The sequence below is a fragment of the Crocodylus porosus genome, unplaced genomic scaffold (assembly GCF_001723895.1).
Source record: "Crocodylus porosus isolate Cpor-Errol unplaced genomic scaffold, CroPor_comp1, whole genome shotgun sequence".
Taxonomy (NCBI): Eukaryota; Metazoa; Chordata; order Crocodylia; family Crocodylidae; genus Crocodylus; species Crocodylus porosus.
In genome coordinates, this window is record NW_017728923.1 from 1,375,057 (window position 1) to 1,394,951 (window position 19,895).

General features: G+C 41.7%; 1 protein-coding gene across 6 annotated transcripts in view; it reads right to left on the minus strand.

The window, feature by feature from the left end:
- CRAMP1 (cramped chromatin regulator homolog 1) overlaps positions 1-19,895 on the minus strand; it is a 67,332-nt gene that overhangs the window by 12,430 nt on the left and 35,007 nt on the right. For 5 of the 6 annotated variants that reach the window (XM_019539920.1, XM_019539918.1, XM_019539915.1 and 2 more), the window contains 9 exons: positions 18,818-18,899; positions 16,539-17,804; positions 13,332-13,506; positions 7,095-7,276; positions 5,477-5,551; positions 3,689-3,770; positions 2,645-2,749; positions 1,229-1,407; positions 631-711 (listed from right to left, as the gene is read on the minus strand). In XM_019539920.1, the coding sequence (XP_019395465.1) occupies positions 631-711; positions 1,229-1,407; positions 2,645-2,749; positions 3,689-3,770; positions 5,477-5,551; positions 7,095-7,276; positions 13,332-13,506; positions 16,539-17,804; positions 18,818-18,899 (2,227 nt within the window). The remainder of the gene's footprint in view (positions 1-630; positions 712-1,228; positions 1,408-2,644; positions 2,750-3,688; positions 3,771-5,476; positions 5,552-7,094; positions 7,277-13,331; positions 13,507-16,538; positions 17,805-18,817; positions 18,900-19,895) is intronic. The other variant, XM_019539916.1, reaches the window with a different exon arrangement.

Sequence of the window (19,895 nt, forward strand, 5' to 3'; positions counted from 1 at the left end):
TGGATTCCCTCCGGGGCAGGCATGTAAAAGTTAGGGATAGCTGTTCCTAACTTTTATTACATCTAGCACAAAGGGAATGTGTTTCTATGATGATACTGGTGATACAGCTGGTACTGTTACCTCTACCTCACCCTCTTGGGTAAAGTTCCTCCTACGATGCTCCCTGATGACGGAATACCATAGTGCATAACTCCCAGTTCCTGGAATCTACTTTTTTTTCTAGCATTCAGAATGCATGGGTATAACAAAGATACTTGCCTGCTAAGCTCTTCTTCCACACAATCAATGCAGCATTAAACAAGATCTCAGATTGCTCTTCAGAGATTAGAGCTTGTCAGTTAAATGTTACTCTCTCTTTTTCATGGAATAGGATTTAAAAAAAACCAAAACATTTAGGAAGTTCTCGACAGCAGCCTATGAAACCTCCATTCCAGCACAGTAATAATAATAGCAGACCATTACCTTGATACGTGTAGGACATGTCATACAGGCTACAGGCTATTTCTATCAGACTGGTTAAAAAAAATCAGGTATGGTGAAAAGAGAACTGGGTGGGAATGCCTAAGCACTTGTATAAAGAACACCCATATTTCAAACTTCACACAGCTGGTCTTTGTGCTCATACTCTACCTGGAAGCCATCAGGGACTGCCTCCTGTTCATGCTGTGTGGGCAAACTGATAAAAGGAACCCGACACCCACTGCTCGAACCCTAGAAATACAACAGGAACTGTATGAAACTTAAACATCTCCTGCAAACCCAGCAGGGCCTATGTGTATCCTATTATCTCTGCCACGCTTTGCCCACTTTGCCTTCCTTTTATAATGGGTCCCTGGCATTGCCACTCTCTCCCCACCATTTCCCTGGGATGGTGACAACTGCTGATATTTGTTCTATGTACAGAAAGCAGTTGAAGGGTATTGCAGCTCCCAGTTATAAATTATTCTGCAAAAGGATGCTGGAGTTCAAAGCAGAATGCATACATCCTGAGACCCACTGACTATTTGACCACTTCAGAAGAAACAGCCTGGAAATGATGGCTCTAATTTTTCCCAAAACTGATATAAAAAAAAAGTATGCTCTGTATACATCATGGTCTGGATTTGTCTTGGAAAGTGCATTCATCCAACAGGCCCCTATTATGCAGTGTCATAAATAATATGGATTCTTAACATGCCAAGAATAAGATGCTGAATGATCTGAAAAGCCTATGTAAAGAGATACGTACCTCTACTGCAGTGATGGAGCCCCCATTCTGATGTGCTACTGATGACTCCTGGCCTGTGATTACAGTGGATACTCCATCTGGTGACAGTGGAGACACACCTGATAAACCTTCTGCATCCAGGACAGGCAAAGGGCTGCCAGGGATAATACCGGCACTTTTTGCTGCCAAATCAATAGCACCTTCAGTAAAACAGAAAAAATGGTTAGAGGGCTTTTCTTCTACTGATTACTAATCTTGATTACTTCCCTGAGTTATTTAGGAAAAAAAATTAAGGCAGGTAGCAGGTCCTAATGTAAGTAGATATACAGGAGTTTGCAAATCTGATCCAGTCCTACAGAAATACCAATTGTCCCTATTTAAAAACAGCCTTTTTATCCACTGTTTGTCCATATTCCACTCTGCCTTAACTCTCCTATGTCATTGTACTATTTTTCCAATGGAGTTTGAAGAGTCTCTTTTTTTCTTTAAGAAATGTTTTTTGTTGCATTTACAGGTCAATGCATAATCCACTGGTCTATATGATTCTAACTTTGCACTAATATGGTTGATTATGTAAATTCTCTCAAATGTAGGCAGTTTCCAGAAGTGCTATGAAATCAACACAACACTACCATATCTATTTTTAGGTTTCTGGCAGCAACCCAGGTTCAGTATTGCTGTTGCAAGAAATGTCCATAAGATACCTACCACCTACATAGCCTTGTATGGGGACAGATTTCTGCATAAACTAATCAGCTTATGCTCTGAAAACTAGGACTTTGTTCTGCATCTGAGCTTACATAAAGCATTTAGGGTTAAGTTTATCCAACTCTTTTTCAATCCAATTAAACACTATACTGTCTTCCTGCAGTAGGGAATTCCCAAGCCAACTGTTCACAGAGTGAAGTGGTGTTACTTATTATTTATCCTCACTTTACCAACTCCTTTAATTAAGGCTCTTTTCTTTTCTGATGAGGTTCAGTTAAAAAAGAAAAGAACGAAGAGATAAGTAGCATGTCACCTCTTCTCCTTTTATGTCAGATCCTACTTTGATAGAACACTGCTGGTTTATAAGATTCAATGACATGGGAGGTCTCAGAAGCCCGTAGAACAACATGCACACAGATACATGGCTGAACATGAACCATAAATGCTGAATCCTATCTCTTCTCAAAAATCAGGTGGATCAGACTAATCTTTAATATGACAAGTAATAGTATAGTCCTGGCACATGATGCTAGTCTGCAGTATACTATTACTCTCCACTCCTTCCCCTACAGCAATCTCTTTCTTCCTCCTGTGGTACAAAGTGTTGATGTAGATGCACAAAAAATAAGATACAAACAAGTGTATGTACCCAATGAAAGAAACCAGTAACTTAAAGTTCTAGAAAATATGGCACCCAAAGACTCCCATTATCTTTGACAGGACACTTACTGGACAGATGGTTGGTTGCCTGTGTTGGAAGAACCTTGGGCACAATGGGTCGAGAAACAGCTGCTTTAGTCAGCGAAGACTGGATTGGCCGAAATGAACCTCTCCCTAAAAAGTGAGAAATTAAATAAGCCTCTAAAGTAACCAACATCTGATATCTTCCTTACAACACACCATAAGACAGGTAAACAGGAACAATATGCACTAACTACACACAGTTGCCAAACCAGGGCATCTGACAACAGAGGCAGTGATGAAATGAGGATCTGAAAATAGTAATAAAGCTGACCAGCAGCTCACCACAAGCAATGCAATGGCAATGCTGTTACGGCACTTGGTTTTAACATATTTTTAAAATGAAAATAACCTTGAGGTTCTTGGGTTGATTTTGAGATTTAGAGCGAGATGAGGATTAGCTTGCACCAACACTGTATTCAAGAAGAGACCAGAGGGAAAGACAAACAGTGGACCCACTCTATAGTCCCAATAATGGACTACAGAATGCACATAGCACCATCCCAACACTAGAAAAAAAGCTCAATGTAAAAGCTTGGCAGCAGTGATTATTCTTAAAAAAAAAAAAAAAAAAAAAGAGGATCATCCTTGACTCAGTATTTCCACCCATAATTCTGTACATTATTGTAAATAGGGAGGGACTGAGGAACTGAAGAGTAATGATTAGAACTATGAGCTGTTTAAAAATTGTTAAGAAGCACAAACTTGTCATCCTGGGAGAAGTGACTCAACTAATTTGGTAAAGTGTTGTTGGGTGTAGCTGTATTGGTCTAAGGGTGTTTGTGCCCAAAAGCTTGCAAAGAACATTTTCCAACTATTTAGTTGGTCTAATAAAAGATATCACTTTTACCCCAAAAAAACCTTGTCTGCCTAGTCCAGTAAATGGATTTGCGAGTTTTTTTCTTCCTCTTAACGATTTTTCCAATACTCCTCACCATATGCCGTATTAAGAGATGTTTTCTAGTTCATCCCAGAAGCACCCAGAACAAAATGTGAGAGTTGTAAGCCAGAATGAAGAATATGCAGACTCACCCGTTATGGAAGAGTTGGACAAGATGGAGAAGGAGCAGACATGCTGGGACGGATTTCCAGATGGTCTGGGAAGCAGCGTTCTCTGCGTGGGGGAGATGGAGACCAAAGCAAATATAAGAACAGAACAGATGGAGTAGATGCCGATTTTCTAATGACACCTTTTATGTTGTGAAACCTTACAGAATAAGTAGTGAATATCAGTGTGGCATGACTGGGTAGACAACATCAGTCAGACACAACAAAGGCCTTCTCAGTTTGTCTGGAAGGTGATGTAAGCTTCTGTTGCCTGCTCTTTCTGAGAAGTGCCATCTGGCACAGAACTTTCATCTGGACAACCTCCAGAAGCACATGTGAAACTGCAGTTGCTTCCTTCTGAATACTGGTACAGCAGTCTCCTTGTCTGCAAGAGTACTATATCATAGTGTCAGCTTTGAGTATGGACTGTTTTTGTGTCACTTATTACATGAATTAAAATGGGCGCCTATACATGTACAGGGAGGCTGCTCCAATGTACTGTAATTACAGTGTGTTCAAGCAGACTTGATTCACCAAGTCTGCTGAAGTGTGTTAATTACTGTGCTCCAACAGACTCCAGTGTCATATGTATCAGCATCCCAATGCTGAAAAGTGGTGGCAAATGAGCTTTAGTTAAAAAGTGCCTCCACCACCAGTTTTCAGCACAGGGACACGGATACATGTGATCATCCAGGCGCTTTAATTAGAGCACCCCCACTCCTACTCCCTCTATGTGTATAAACACCCAGTGTAAGCCAAAGCAAAACACATTCAGAAGTTTTAAAGAGATGGGATTATATAGGACAGATCATCTCAATGAAGCCTATTAAATGACTTTTTTTTTTCCCCTGTAAGCTACCTTTAAACAGATCACGGACTCAGGAGTTCCAGTTCACAGGCTAATTTTATAAAAGTTTTAACAACAAAATTTATATTAATTTTTCAGATGCTCTCCTACACCTTAACCTGTTTGCCAATCACATCTGCTGCTTATTTCCCTGCTAATGTCTATAATTCTGCAATTGCATTTTTCTTTTCAGAGCAACCTAAGGCAGGCATAAGTTCCTACCAAAGAAGCTCCCACTAGGTGTTGGACACCTTGTTTCTTCAGTGCCCTCTGAAAAATCCATGCTTAACTTTTACATTAGTGCCCTTTCCAAAACAGTTTCTTTCTGGTGTAATCTGTTTCCATCCTAACTCCACAGCCATTTAGAAAACAGCAGCATGATGACAGAGTCAAACTGAAGACACTGTTGGAAAAAGGAATGATATAATAGGACAGCAAACGCATGCAGACGCTGTAAGTCTCCATTGAGGAAAATCTGCAGAACTCTCAGCTGGTATATCTCACTCATCAGCAGAGAGATGTGGTTAGCTGTGTCTGTCTGAAGTCAAGTAGAAGGCAGGGTAGATTTGCACCTTATAGACTAACCAAAGTCATCAGTCTGTCTTTCTGTCCATGGTTAGTCTATAAAAGGTACAAATCTACCCTGGGACTTCTACACTGCATTCATTCCAACCTTTCCTCCAGAACAAGCCCATTTTAACTTTCCCAGTTACCCCTCACATACAGCTACTGCTGCTCCTGATGCAAGAAACCTAACTAGGCTGGTTATTAAAGAAACCAAATCTCATTCCATTTTATTTCTTTAGAGGACATATGAGGGAGGTTAGATTGTGATGTTAGGAAGACCTTGTCATTATAAAGCTAACTGACAGTTCACTCAGTAAGACAGGCATATAAGCCATGTCAACGTTGTTGTTTTTTCTGACCTGTACCACCAATGGCTTCCGCAGGTGTCTGTTCCGCAATTTCCTTGGTTTTGGCAAGAAGAAGTCTGACTGCATCTGCAGTGGGATGAGAAAAATAGGAGACCTGCTACAAAGTATTTTGCAGATATCACCTCAAAAAAAAAAAATCACCAGTATTTAAAAGATATCACCTCAAAAAATCCTTGCTTCTGGAAATCTGTCATTCTAAATGTAAGCTGGTAAAAGTCAGACTGCAATGAAGGGGAAGCTTCATACAACTGTGCACATTATACTTTCCTTACTAGACAGAAATTTATTCTTTAGGTTCACTTCCCAGTTCTCTTCCATAAGAGGCAGCTTTGTCCATTGGACAGGGAAGAAAATCAGGAGACATGTTTGCCACTGACATCCTGCATGACTGCAAACAATTCACATAACTTCTATCTGTTTCTTTTTCCTCTTATGCTTGGTTTGCAATAGTCTACCTAAAGCGCAATGAAACCTGGTGCAAGACATATCACATCATCCATTTGTACACGGTCTAGCACAATAGGGTCCTATTTTAATTTGCAGCCTCTGGACACTATTGTAACAACACTGTTTTGTCAGAAGTATTCATCTACTATAATTTGGTATCTGGTAGTTATTGAAACAACAAAACAACTATGTAATAGTAAATAAGTCAAAGTATATTGGGCATTTTAAAATCTGATCAAGATGAGCTCTCAACAAATGTTTCTCCACATGGGAAAATAATATTTAGGACTTCTGGAGCAGATTAACTAGCACACCATCAAATGCCTTCTTTGTACTCTGGCTGGTGTAACCTCAATGTCCAGGTGTATGCTCAAACAGCTGGTGAGCTTTATTTGGTGTAATCTCACCACCTGAAAACCTCAAGAGGCACTGCTTTGTAAAAAAGCCTATATCTTTAAAAAAATTCACTGGAACATAGGACTGAAAGGGACCACCTGGGTTACTGAATTTAGTATCCTGTAACCACTGGCAGTCATGCAATAGCTGTAAAGTCCAAAAATGATCTATACCAGGGGCAAATTTGTTGGGCCCCACAGGCTGAATCTTGACTGGATCCGTTTCATATAGATGACTGGTGAGCAGCAGCAGCATTAATCCCTGAGGCTATCAGAGCTGCTATTTCAGCATGGCTTCAGGACCCAGGGATTTAATACCACTGCTGCTTGCTAGGAGCAACTACAAACGCCGATTTTGTTGGTAAGGGGAAGGCAAGCAGGATTAACTCCATGGGTTCCAGAGCTGCACTGAAACAGCAGGGATTACTACCACTACAGAGGTCTGGCATCCACAGCAAACACACCCCACTGACCAAATCTAACCTATGGAGGTGGATGATCCAGGCTGCAAGAAACTCTGGATTCAGTCCATAGGCCATATATTTGATATCCCTGGTCTAGAAGATCACCCATGCACCAAGCTACCTTTCTAATGCTGTATAACAAACTTAAGAGAACCCTAGTACAATAAAAGAAGGGTCTAAAAATGAGGTGTCACAAGAAGAGAGCAGGAAACACCAAGAGCGCTACCTAGAATCAGCCGTTTTTTAAACCAGATGGATTTAATCCTTCTGGGGAGTTGTTTTTCCTTTCACCATCTCACTTACACTGATTGTGTCCAAGTGCTGTCGGAAGGTAAGTTCTGCTTCCTTACTGGGCAAGAACAGCTTTCCGTGTCGACTGTTGGGTGGCAGAGTTGTAGGAACAGCGAACAGCCCACCATCTGCATCACCACTTCCAGAACTTGAAGGACCAGCCACCAAAAGAGGTCTAGGAGGGTTTCTCAAACCTGGAAAACGTAGACAGCCATTTAGTTAAATAAAAAATTATGGGAGTTTAATATTTAGTAGATGAATGACAGAACAGAGCTGGAGTCTTGGTGCTATTCCTAGTTCCACCACTAACTTACTGTCTAATCTTGAGCAAGTTATAAAATTTTTCTACTCCTCATTTTTCCAGGGCCTGCTTACCTATTTCAGGGGGCTACTGTGACCTGTTCACTTGCTTTGAGATCCAAAGCAACACATATATAAAAACTGCAACTCTATGGAGTTCCATTTGGCTACACCAATATCATTACCTTCTAGAGCTGACAAAATAACAGATATCCTTCCCCAAATGAAAAGTTGTATGCGTCTGATACACTCTTTTGGTTAGGAAGAATATAATGCAAACATGGGGGCTCAATGCCTGAGGAATTAATGCTGTGGGGGGTTTTTTGGTTTGGACTGTTACTACATTTGGTGAAAAATTAAACAAAATAAAAAAAGATACAATCCCAATATAAGATTCTGATGGTTATGAATTAATAGGGCAGTGGCTCAGTTCAGAAATACCTTAGCATAATACCCAAAAATGGAAGTTTTGGTAACATGTTTTTTACATATTGAAAAAAGGTTCCATGAAGCATCTCCCGTTTATATTTAATTTCCAGAAAATGAAATTTCATTTGTAACACACATTCCAGGCATCCAATCAGTTTTAAAACCACAGAGGATAAAAGCCAGCACCTCTACTTTTAATGCCAATGTAGGAAGCATGTCTCTATTCTACAGCAATTGATATAGGTTTAAAATTAGGTCCGTAAGAGAACAACCAGCAAACTCTCCCTATGCCTGAAGAAGGCTGTTTGTACCTAAAAGCTTGTAAAGAGCAATTTTTCCAACTATTTTGTTGGTCTAATAAAAGATATCACATCTACCCAAAGAACCTTGTCTGCCTAAGAGAACTCACAGCATTTTATTCAGAGTGCTTTGAAGAACATTAGCTCTTACCTACCTTACAACTGTACATTTCCCTATTGTGCCGCTAAGGAAGCAGACAGAAAAGAATGTGATCTACAGCCATGTTTCAAGAGATCAGCACCCAGCAGCACTAGCACCAGCTTGTTACTCAGCTCCTTAAAACACTCATGGAAACCGCCTAAGATTCTAAACAACTACTGAGGAAACAATTTCCATCAAAATGAATATGACCTTTAAAACAAAACAAAACAAAAAAACCCCCAACATATTGTGACTGGCCATAATCACACAGCAGGCCACTGGCAGCAGGGTAACTGCATTCAGCGAACAAGACATTAGATCCTCCCTGTGCACTGTTTAGTGTTTCAGGTGCCATGCCAGGATTGCAAAGCCTGCAAAGTTTCTGATGCTGCTAGATACCAATATTCATTTGGAGTTAATTAGAATTGTTGACAGCAGAAGATATTTTCTTACATAAAGCAATAATAGGGCATCATAAATCTAGAGCAGGGGTGGGCAACTATTTTGGGTGGAGGGCCGCTTACTGAGTTTTGGCAAACCATTGAGGGCCACATGACAGGCAGCCAGGGGCAGATAAATATTAATTTTCTTAATTTTTTAGGGGCCCTGCAGGCCAGATGAGACCCACCAAACCGTTCTATCTAGAACATGGGCTGCATTTTGCCCACCTGCAGTCTAGACTAAGAGGATTCAGAACAGTGGAAATAGTTGGGATTACAAAATCTAGTTAAGTTATTACCCCTTTTTTCCTCCCAGCTTTCCTCCAAGCCTTCTTTGCTGGATGCTTTGAAACTGTCAGTTACCCATAACTTTCAGTTCCTCTGATGTGTGCATAAGCTAGATTTTGGTTTTTAATTTCTATAGGAACAGCTAAATTAATTTATCTTTTATAAAAAATGACAGAAGAAAGAAAGTGCTGTAAAAATAGAACGCTCATTTTAAAAAAATGACCATTTGCTTTCCAGCAGCAGAGCTAGAAAACAGCATTGTGCGTGTGAAACGTAATTCAGTTTTATGGTAACTGTACACTAACAAAGTTACAGTCCAAACCACTGGAAATGTATCTTCTATTTATTATCTGGAATTAATTTCCAAGCACACACAAATACCTTTTACTGTTATTAGAGTTACCATTAAGAACTTCAGCTTGACAGTTTTACTCTCTCTTTCATAAGACAGTTGTTCCAAAACTACAGGTAACAAGTCCCACTGACATGTAATTACCTCAGATGGGCTCAGATTGGAAGTGGGGGTCATATGCAGGCACAAGCCACCTGGAAGTTGGGTCATAAGCATTGGAGTGGGGTTGTGAACCAAAAGACTGGGATCTGCAGCATTAAAGGCTGCTTTTCACCTTAGTGAAAACCTTCACACTGAAGTGGCTCTGCATCTCTACATGTTGCGGTTAACAAATATATTACACGTGCTTTTAAAAGATAGTTCCACCTTGATGTGTAAGCATGGTGCTACACAGGACCAGGCACCCATTTAATTTTTGAGGAGCGGCTCTACAATGAACTGCTTTTGACGTTTCTCATTACTTCTTCCCACTCCGGCCTATAGACCTGTCTAAAGGCTTCAAAGACACTGTGGAAGCATCAAGCCCAACCCAATCAAAAATCAATCTGTGCAGAACATAGGAGGTTTGATTTTATTTCAAGGAAGTTCATCCTAAGAGAACAAGAAGTGCCGCTGCTCCTACTCCTCTTTCCTCCGTGCCTATATTCACGTTTTTCTTTTCATTTAACAAAAACATTCCTAAAACTAATGTTTTACTTGTATTACTCTGATTTTAAAAGTCAGATTCCCTCTCATCAGAAAGAACCATAAAAAATAACACTTTACACACACACACACACACACACGCTCCTGAGCTATAAAATCAAAGTAACATAGTACAGAGAAGATGGCCGTGGAGCAGCACCCTTAGGGGCCAATCAGTGTGGCTCTGAAGGTGCTGGGTTGCCAGTTCCGAGGAAGGTCATCATTGAAGCCACAGAGCTAGAGAACAGCGCCCAAGATGACATCCATGGATCTTCTCCTTTACACATGTGTTAATGCACTTCAGCTATTTGCACCTAAATCTGATACCTGCTTTTGCAGATATCAAATTTAGGCATGAACAGCCTAAAATTGCCATTTTTAAGGCACATTAAGGTTGCACACGTGTAGATACACACCCTTAGTGACCTTAAATTGCGGTACAACACCTTAAATTTGTACACGCAGATGCACCCAAGGTCAACTAATTCAGCCCCCTGCTTGAGGCAGGATCATCTCATTAAACCATCCCAGCCAAGTGCATCTAACTGGCTCTTGAAAATGTCTAAGAATGGAGACTCCAAAATTTCTCTAGGTAGCCCATTTCAATGCTTAACCACCTTCAGTCTGCTTCTCTTAAATTCTAACCTAATTTTTCCCTGCTGAAGTTCAAGGCAATTGCTCCTAGTTCTGTTGTCCTCTATGGTCATGGCAAAAAGCCCATCTCCATCCTCTCTCTAATCACCTTTCAGATACTTGAAGGCTACTATCCAATCCCCCTCAGTCTTCTCCTTCCATGACTAAATAACCCTAGCTTTTATTCAGCCTTTCCTTGTAAATCTTGACTCTTAGGTCCCGTATTTTTATAGCTCTATAGCTGTCACTTTCCAATTTGTTTTGAAGTGTGGGGCCCAAAACTGGATACAATACTCCATCTGTGGTCTCACCAATGTTAAATGTTGCAGAAGAATCACTTCCCTTGATTTGCAAAAGACCCTCTGCGTACTCTTCCTCTGCCCAGGAGTGTAGGAGAGCTATTAGGAAGGCCAAGGAAGAGATGGAACTCAGGTTAGCGTCCAGGATTAAGGACAACAAAAAGTCCTTTTTCAAGTACACTGGGAGCAAGAAGAGGGCACTAGGCAATGTAGGGCCCCTGCAAGACACAAACGGTAATCTTGTGGCTACGCCAGACAAGAAAGCTGGTATTTTTAACGGTTTCTTTGCCTCTATTTTCTTGGACAAGGACCGGGATATCCCACCTACCAGAAGTAGGGACAATCTTGGGGATAGCTCTGTCAGGCCTTCAATCAGTACAGATGTAGTTAGGGATCTTCTGGAAGGGCTAGACATTTTTAAATTTGCAGGTCCAGATGCCCTCCACCCAAGGGTGTTGAGGGAGCTGGCAGGGGTCATCATGGAGCCCTTGGCCCAGCTGTATGAGCATTCATGGCCATCTGGCCAGGTGCCGAGGGATTAGAAACTGGCTAATGTGGTCCCAATTTTCAAGAAAGGGAGGAAGGAGGACCCAAGCAACTATAGGCCCGTAAGCCTCACCTTGGTGCTCAGGAAGATCTTGAAGAATCATCAAGGAGCACATCTGTGGGGGACCTGCAGGGGAGATCATGCTTAGGGGCAATCAGCATGGATACTTCAAAGGCAGGTCCTGCCTGACCAACCAGATTGCCTTTTATGACCAACTAACTAAATCCTTGGACGATGGTGTCACCATGGATGTAGTCTTTCTAGACTTTAAGAAGGCCTTTGACACCGTCTGTCACCCCATCCTCAATAAATTAAGTGACTGTGGCATTGATGCCTACACAGTTGGATGGGTAAAAAAACAAAACAAACAAACAAACAAAAAACGGCTGATGGGGCGCATCCAGAGTAGTGGTGGACAGGTTGTACTCAAACTGGCGAGATGTGAGCAGTGGGGTCCCCCAGGCCTCGGTACTCGGGCCTGCACTGTTGACACCTTCATCAGCAACTTGGACAAGGGGGTGGAAAGCACGCTGCCCAAGTTTGCTGATGACACTAAGATGCGGGGCGAGGTGGACACACTTAAGGGACAGAGAGGCTGCAAATAGATTTAGACAGACTACAGAAGTGGACAGACAAGAATAGGATGGGGTTCAACATAGACAAATGCAGGGTGCTGCACCTTGGGAGAAGGAATCCGCAGCATACATACAAGCTGGGGAGTTCCCCTTTTGAAAGCACAGAGGCGGAAAGGGATCTTGGAGTTGTTATTGACTCCAAGATGAACATGAGCCACCAATACCAGACTGCAGCCAGCAAGTCCAGCCATACCTTGACGCATCCAAAGGTGCATCTCAAGCCGGTCCAGAGGGGAGATACTCCCCCTCTATGCGACATTGGTCAGGCCACAATTGGAGTACTGCATCCAGTACTGGGCTCGCACTTTAAAAGGGATGTGGCCAGCCTGGAGAGGGTTCAGAGTAGAGCCACCCGCTTGGTGAGAGGGCAGCAGGACAGGCCCTATGAAGAGAGACTGAGGGACCTGAACCTGTTCAGCCTCAACAAGAGGAGGCTGAGGGGGGACCTGGTGGCTGCCTACAAACTCATCAGGGGACATCAACAGCAAATAGGTAGAGAACCCTTTTCTCCCCAGCACTACCTGAAGTGATGAGAAACAATGGTAATAAGCTGATGGAGAACAGGCTTAGGTTAGAGATCAGAAGACAATATTTTACAGTTAGGGTCGCCAAAATCTGGAACCAACTCCCCAGGGAAGTGGTCCTTGTCCCTACCTTAGGCAAATTCAGGTCCCTCCTGACCCAAGCTACTATGAAACTATGAATACACCTCAACGTGCCACTGGGGTTTTTTTTGCGCAACAAGAGCACACTGTTGGCTCATACTTAGCTTATGGTGCACGGTAACTCCCAGTTTGACTTAATTTTATCCCAAGTCCTTCTCTGCAGTACTGCAGCCTAGTCGATCATTCCCCAGTTTCTATTTGTGCATGCAACTATTCTGTTGCAACTGCAGGACTTTGCACCTGTTCTTGCTGAATTTCATCTAGTTGATTTCAGATCGTTCCGACAACTGATCCAGGGGATACTGGATCCTAGCCCTACCCTCCAGAGTGTCTGCAACTCCATCCAACCTTAGTGTCATCCACAAATTTGCTAACTGTGCACTCAATTCCACTGTCCAAATCATTAATGAAAATATTAAATAATATTTAATGAACCCCTATGGCCAGATACCTTGGAAACCCCATTTGATACCTCCTCCCAACTATACATTGCACCATAATGATCTGATCTGTTGATGTTTCTCAAAGTAGCTCACCTGAGGAGCTGGAAGCAGCACTGGGAGAAAAGGTCTTGTTGCGAAGAGTGGACTGATTGCGGGAACAACCTGGACTCCTGGTGCTGATGGTGATGACCTTTCCAGGAGGGGTCAGTGATTGTTCCTCTTGAACAGGCTTAATAGGGGATGTGGCAACAGAGTTCATCTCAGGTGTCTGAAAAACCAAGCAATGTTTCAAAATACTGCTATAACACAGATAGTTTGTTAAACAAATGCACTCTCAGCAAACTTAGACATCCATCTTAAATGCAACAATATCATTAAATAGTTGTCTGCTGAAGGCATATTCCCTCCTGCACTGGGTTTATACATTCCATACATTAAACATTTTTAATTTATGCTGGACACAGGATTGCATTCAATAGGCCTAAAATTATGGTACCAGAACCCTGTGATCTTGCCAGAAAACAGCCAAACAGAGGAAAGATAAAGACTTATTTTAAGCTCAATAAATAGAGCTTCCTTTAGGTTTGGTAGCAAAAACTGTGATAACCTCTCTTATCATATACCCTAACTGTCTCTTTCTGTTGCAAAGATATCTGGACAAGCTATTTTTGTAAATGAGCTACTCAAGCCTAATATCAAAGCTGACTGGTTTTGAAATTTTGCCAATTTCTTTTCCTATTTCAGATTATATCAAAGCAATTAAAAACAGCAACATGGCAAGGCTCTTTACCAGTGTTCCAGGCACATCCAGTTAATTTCACCCAGAAAGTTGTTTATAATGTTTTCTAGAAAAGGCTGCCTTTTTAAAGAACTTGTGTGTAACCACAGGCATAAAATTACCTCCCACACTTTACTGCAATGCAATTTGCTACAGTTTTGTTTTATGCTGGTAATCTTCAGTTAAAGGAAAGAACCACAGCACAGTTGGCCATTTTGGCTTGGTTACATACCAGCTTGTGAAAATGGTAGGGACTGAGGCAATCAATGCTTCCTTTGTTAAAGTAGATTTTTATTTTTCACCTCAACAGCAGGAATTATTCACATAGCAAAGCTGAATTATAACGTCTAAACTGACACTGGCTCAAGCTACTCCTGAAATTTGCAGCACCTTACCTACCATTACTAACACTATTTCTAGGGCACCCCTGGAGACAGTTATTGCATGCTGCGGCATAACATGACCTCTTATCATGTCCTTCTTGTTCATGCAAAGGTCAGACATTTTAAGTTCATGTAAAGTTTCAGTTTTTCTGCTTTGTCAAATGTCCCCAAGCAGAAATATTACCCTCCCTATACCCAACCTACAGAGATAAGAATTTAATAGCACAAAACCATAGATGATTTCCATACCAAAAATAGCTGTGCTGAAAAGTAAGGTGGTATTCTAATCCTTCGTCATTTAAATTGCCATTTTTTGGTTTACATGGCATCTACATGCCATGTAGACAACTAGGAAGGTAACAGAATGCTGTCATAAAATTTATCCCCTAGGAATGCATCCGTCACATCCCCACAGCATTTCCTGCAGCAAAAGGATCTTCCTACTTTATCAGGATACAATCAATGCAAGGATGTTTATTTTTTTAATATCAGGCACTGCTGTTGAAAGGGGACCTAGAAAATAAGAATCTCACTCATTTTTTTTTCTTTTTACGTGAGCATCAGACTACTTTGAATAAAGACATTAATGGCACTAAAATGATAAGGAAAGAGCAAGTAATAAATACCTTAAGACTTTTAGTTTTTAAAACATTTTAAATAGTTCTTGGCCACTTCCTACTTGCAGTTGTGTGTATTAATCAACACATTTTCCCTGGATGTCACACATTGCTAGGAGTACAGTTTTCTCTTAGCAGTTAATAATAGGAAAAGATATCAAAGGCCTACAAGATCCACACCACAAGATTAGAGTTTAAGGCTGCAGCTTAAATCTGGACCCTCAGCTCCATTAGACTGGTCTTATGTCAGTGACCTAGGAGTAGCTCTCAGGACATGAATTAGCAGGGCTGAATAAAACTGCCTCCATCTAATGAGGATCATCTGTGATCCTTTGCAGAGACTAGGAGTCTCTTAGGTTTAGAAGCTGGTATCAGACATTGCTTTTGAAAGGAAAAAAAACCAAGTTTCCACAAGCAAGCAAAGGTCAAAGGATTAACTTGCTATTCAGCAGGCATGATTAACAGACACTCTAATTAGAAGACCTTGTGTAAACACTAACTCATTAGATCCCCACCATATGTATGTGGAGTTAACTTATCTGTTGAATTCTATTGCTTCTTGTGCATTAACAGAACAATTTATTAATTCAGTCAAATTAAGACTCTCACAGAGAGCAGAATTTAGTCTAGAATCTTTAACACTGGTGACCATACACAAGTAGGAAAGAACACAGACTGACCGACCCAAATTGCAGGTTAAGTTGGTAGGATCAGCACAGTAGGAAGAATTTTTTCACAAGTAGATGGAGCAGACTTATCCTGAAGTCATTAGGTGCAACATAACTTTCACTGTGCCACTTTCTTTCAGATTTACTTTCCAAGCTCACTGGTAAACCACTTGCTCCACATATAATCTTGGAATAAGCAGCATTTAATTGTTAGTCACATCTTCTGTTCTGTTGTGGTACAATCTCAGGCACCCAAGAGACTTTTTCCCCTGACTTGTTTAAACCATCAAATTAACATTAGTAATCAAATGTTTACAGTTCCTTTTAAGAGATTAGCGTTTACATGTAGCTAGTGTGATGGCTATCCTTTAGCACAACAATAATGACTAGTTATCATTACTGCTATTGAAGCTGAGGATCCATGGCTGAATATTTAAGTTACAATGGGATAAAAAAAAATGAAGTAGATGTAGCTTTTGGTGGCAGATTCTATTTTGCTTCTATTTACCTGGGATAGAATTTTCTTTCTATAAACCAAAATCACTATAGAGCTGGGCACTTATTAACAGCAGACAATAGGCCGAGGCCATTATCCCCAAAATCACATCCTGCACTTTATCATGTATGGCAGGGGCTGGTGGCAATTCAACATTGGTCACAGAAGTTAAACTATCAGTAAGCCAACAGCAGTTTCGTGGCCTGGGGGACAGGCAGCAAAGAGGGGAGTTGTGGCCAGATTAGAAGTGGCAGCCTACCTTCAGAACAAACTGTGCTGGTTTGACCCACCACTCTAAAAAAAAAAAAAAAAAAAAAAAAAAAAATGTTGTCAACTCCTAACCTAAGGCATTACTTACTGGTTTGGGGTTGACTTCAGTAGAAATGAGCTTTAAAAGGCAGTTGAGAAGTCTCTGCTTGTGAAAGGGAGTACATGTGGGAACAGCACTGGGTTCAGTTGTTTTCTCCCTGGAATCCTGGGTTTCTGGCTCTAAGACTGACAGCCAGTCATACTCCAGCTGCAATTTGTTCGGCTTGCCCATCATGAGGTAGACTTCAGCCAGCGTAAGGCTCTCAGAGGTTCTAAGACTCCATCCCTCTTCTCTGACCTGTTGAGCAAGCCGGCTCGGGTCATCTTTGAGAGACTTTGCAGTAGATTGTCCCTGAGATGGAGGTGGAAATGAGGAGCTCAGCTTCTCTTGAGAGTCCTCCATTACTGCATCTGGTAGCTCCTTGGTACAAGCCTCAGGCTGTGGTCCCTGGCAGTGGCTAGCCTGAGTTTCAGATCTGGACGGGGCATTGCTGGGTGATGCTACTCCACCTCTCACCACTTGTGCTGAGCTGGGGTCAGCCATTTCTGTGCTCCCAGTTGAAAGAGCCACAACAGAAGTGCTCTCAGCTGAGGGAATTAAGTCCTTCTGATGCAGCCTGTCTGCACAAGAACATTTCTCTGGAACAATCAGGTCCTGACAGGACTTCATGTACCGTGGGAAGGGATCAAGCAGAGAGAGTTCTTCCACATCAGGGATCTTGCTGCAGGCACAAGTTGTGCTGCATGATGGTAGCACAACTGCTTGATCACCAACTGGGGCCTCCTGACCCTCAGCACAGAATGCCACTGGGATTGCCTTTTCAAGACTCTCTCCTGGATCTTGAAGTCCAGAAGGTGGTTTATCAAGAGAGTTTGTGATGCCAAGACTTGGAGCTGCCCCTTCTGCTAGGCCATTCTCTGGGGAGCCATCTTCAGTGCTTGCAGAAACTTCAGCTGAAGGCTGAGAGGTTCTGCCCGGCTCTGTAGTGCTCTCTGCCCTTCCGACACCCTTACCTTCTGTTCCCCGTGGGTATTTTAATTGTCCTCTGGCTGTCCCCTGACCACTCTGTATGCCTAGAATCTGTGCAGGAGGCAATAAGTGAGAGTCTTTTGTGTTCTGTTTGCATTTGCCAGTTTCCTGCCAATGCACTGTGCAGAAAGCTTTAGAGTGAACCACTCTGGCTACCCCAGGGAGTGGACTGAGTGTACAGTTCTCCCCTGGGAAGAGATGAAGCATCACTTTCTCCTCTGACAAACTGCCTCTTGCTTCTGAGTCTCTGGAGTCTTGAAGTTGCCGTTCCTCTAGTGTTTTACGCTAAATATGTCATGTCAAAGAATATAACAATATACAGAAGAGCTGCAGTATCAGCTGGCCACCTTCCTAGATAGAAGTAGTCTCATTTGTAGTTTGGGCACCTGTAGGATACGTTCTCCACTCAGCGTAATGTTTTATCAGGTTTATACTGATATAATAAAGGCTCCATATATCTCACAAATGTGAGAGCAATTTTCATTCATATTCTATAGCAAGGCCACTGATCTCTGCTTTACACTTGTGCAGCAGACTAAAAGTTACATAGCAACTGTGTTTAAACAAAAAGGAAGGTTTTAGCTGAATAATATGAACATGGAATTCAAATTCAGTTCAGTAGCCCCCATGCTGCACTTGGTTCTTTTGCCATGTGTAAAATGTTCCCTTGCAATTCTATAAGATTTAAGCAATAAAAGATTAAATTAAAAACACCACAAAAGTCAAAAAGCATGAGAAAACTAAAAAGAACAGAAACTAAGATGTGAAAGGAGAAATTGTCAGTATCTTACAAATCTTTATGCCACACGGATCAAAGGTTAAAAGGTAGAGCTATCAAAAGTTAATCTTCGTGATAAACAATGGGCTTGTATAGGTAGCAGCAGCAAGTTTCCATCCCCATTGCCCAACCAATCTTGACCAGGTGAGACTAAGGAAATTAAGTTATATCATCAGTCCCTCCTAACTATGCCAGAAGGACCAAATATGATAGATGATTTTTCAGTGCATAAACCTTTGGCCATATGGATCAAGTCCACCATTTAAAAGAATAGAAAAATAGCGAGTTTCATATAGAATCAACTATATTTATCAAGGGAGAGCACTAAAGCATTGAGGCAAAGGAAAAATGCTTCCCCCTTATCACCAGCTCAGAGAAATGGACCCTTTTCCATTAAGGGATCATGAGCTATATTTTAAGTAGGTTTAGACATCAGAGAACTGTTGGACTAGAAGAGGGAGGGGATTTCCCACAAATCATGGCATTCAGAGGAGTTAATCTCTAAAAAGGAAAAGGATACAATGCGCACTTCATGGAGAGCCCACTTCTGCTTCAGGAACTCAATGAGGCTGGAGACCTTCCGATGTAATTCCACTATCATTCTGCACAGGAAAGAACCAATACAAGAGAACACAGGACACAAATCAGAAGAAACTCAAAACCTAGCCTGCTTCTGGAACAGAATCAAGAGAAGACAGGCACAGAATAAATTAGGAGCAGAGACTACAAAACACATGTTATACAGTCATTCATACACCTAAATTTGCATAAACACGCTAAGCCTACCCTCAAGAAACAAGAGGTAGTTTGGAAGTAGTTTTAGTGCACAGTGATAACATGTAAGGTAATTCATAATTTGTGAATGACCTCAAAATTCTCTCAGATAAATATTGCAGAGGTGATCTGAGTTTTCATTTACTTCTGGTAAAGACACAGGACAGGTGGATAACTGAAGTACTATCCCTAGCAAATAGAACAAATCTGCAATAGCAACTGTGGCATGGAGTGTAAAACTAAAGTAAAGTTTCTCTCCCCACCTTTTACCATAATATGTTGGTTGTTACCAAGAGAAAAAAAAAACAAAAAAACCCTTCCTAATCTTCCCCCTATCCTCTGCATCAAATACCTTGATATCTTTACCCAGGAAATGTAAGTTACTCTGACCTAGATGCAGGACTTGTTATGTTCAGTGCTGAATTACTGCTAAGAAAGAACTAGAATGGTGACCTCATTAGAGTGATATAATGAACTCCAAAAAACCCTATAGTTTACAAATCTCTGATTTTTATTGGGGTAGTACTGCCATATCCAAAATCATGAAATGATAATTTTTCAGACAGTTTTTTAGTTTCTTTCCCCTCCTTTTCATACTATATTAGATTTCATAGACATTTGGGCTGGAAGGGACCCCGAAGGATCATCAAGTCCAGCCCCCTGCCCCAGGGGCAGGAAGTCAGCAGGCCCCCCCACTGGGCACCTCAGAGACAGCCACCCAGACGGAGCCCATGGTTCCGGGCTCCACGCAGACGGAGTCCCTGGCTCTTGGCTGCGGGGGCTGCCTGTCCCTTTTTCAGGCTCTGGGGCCCGGGAGCATGGCC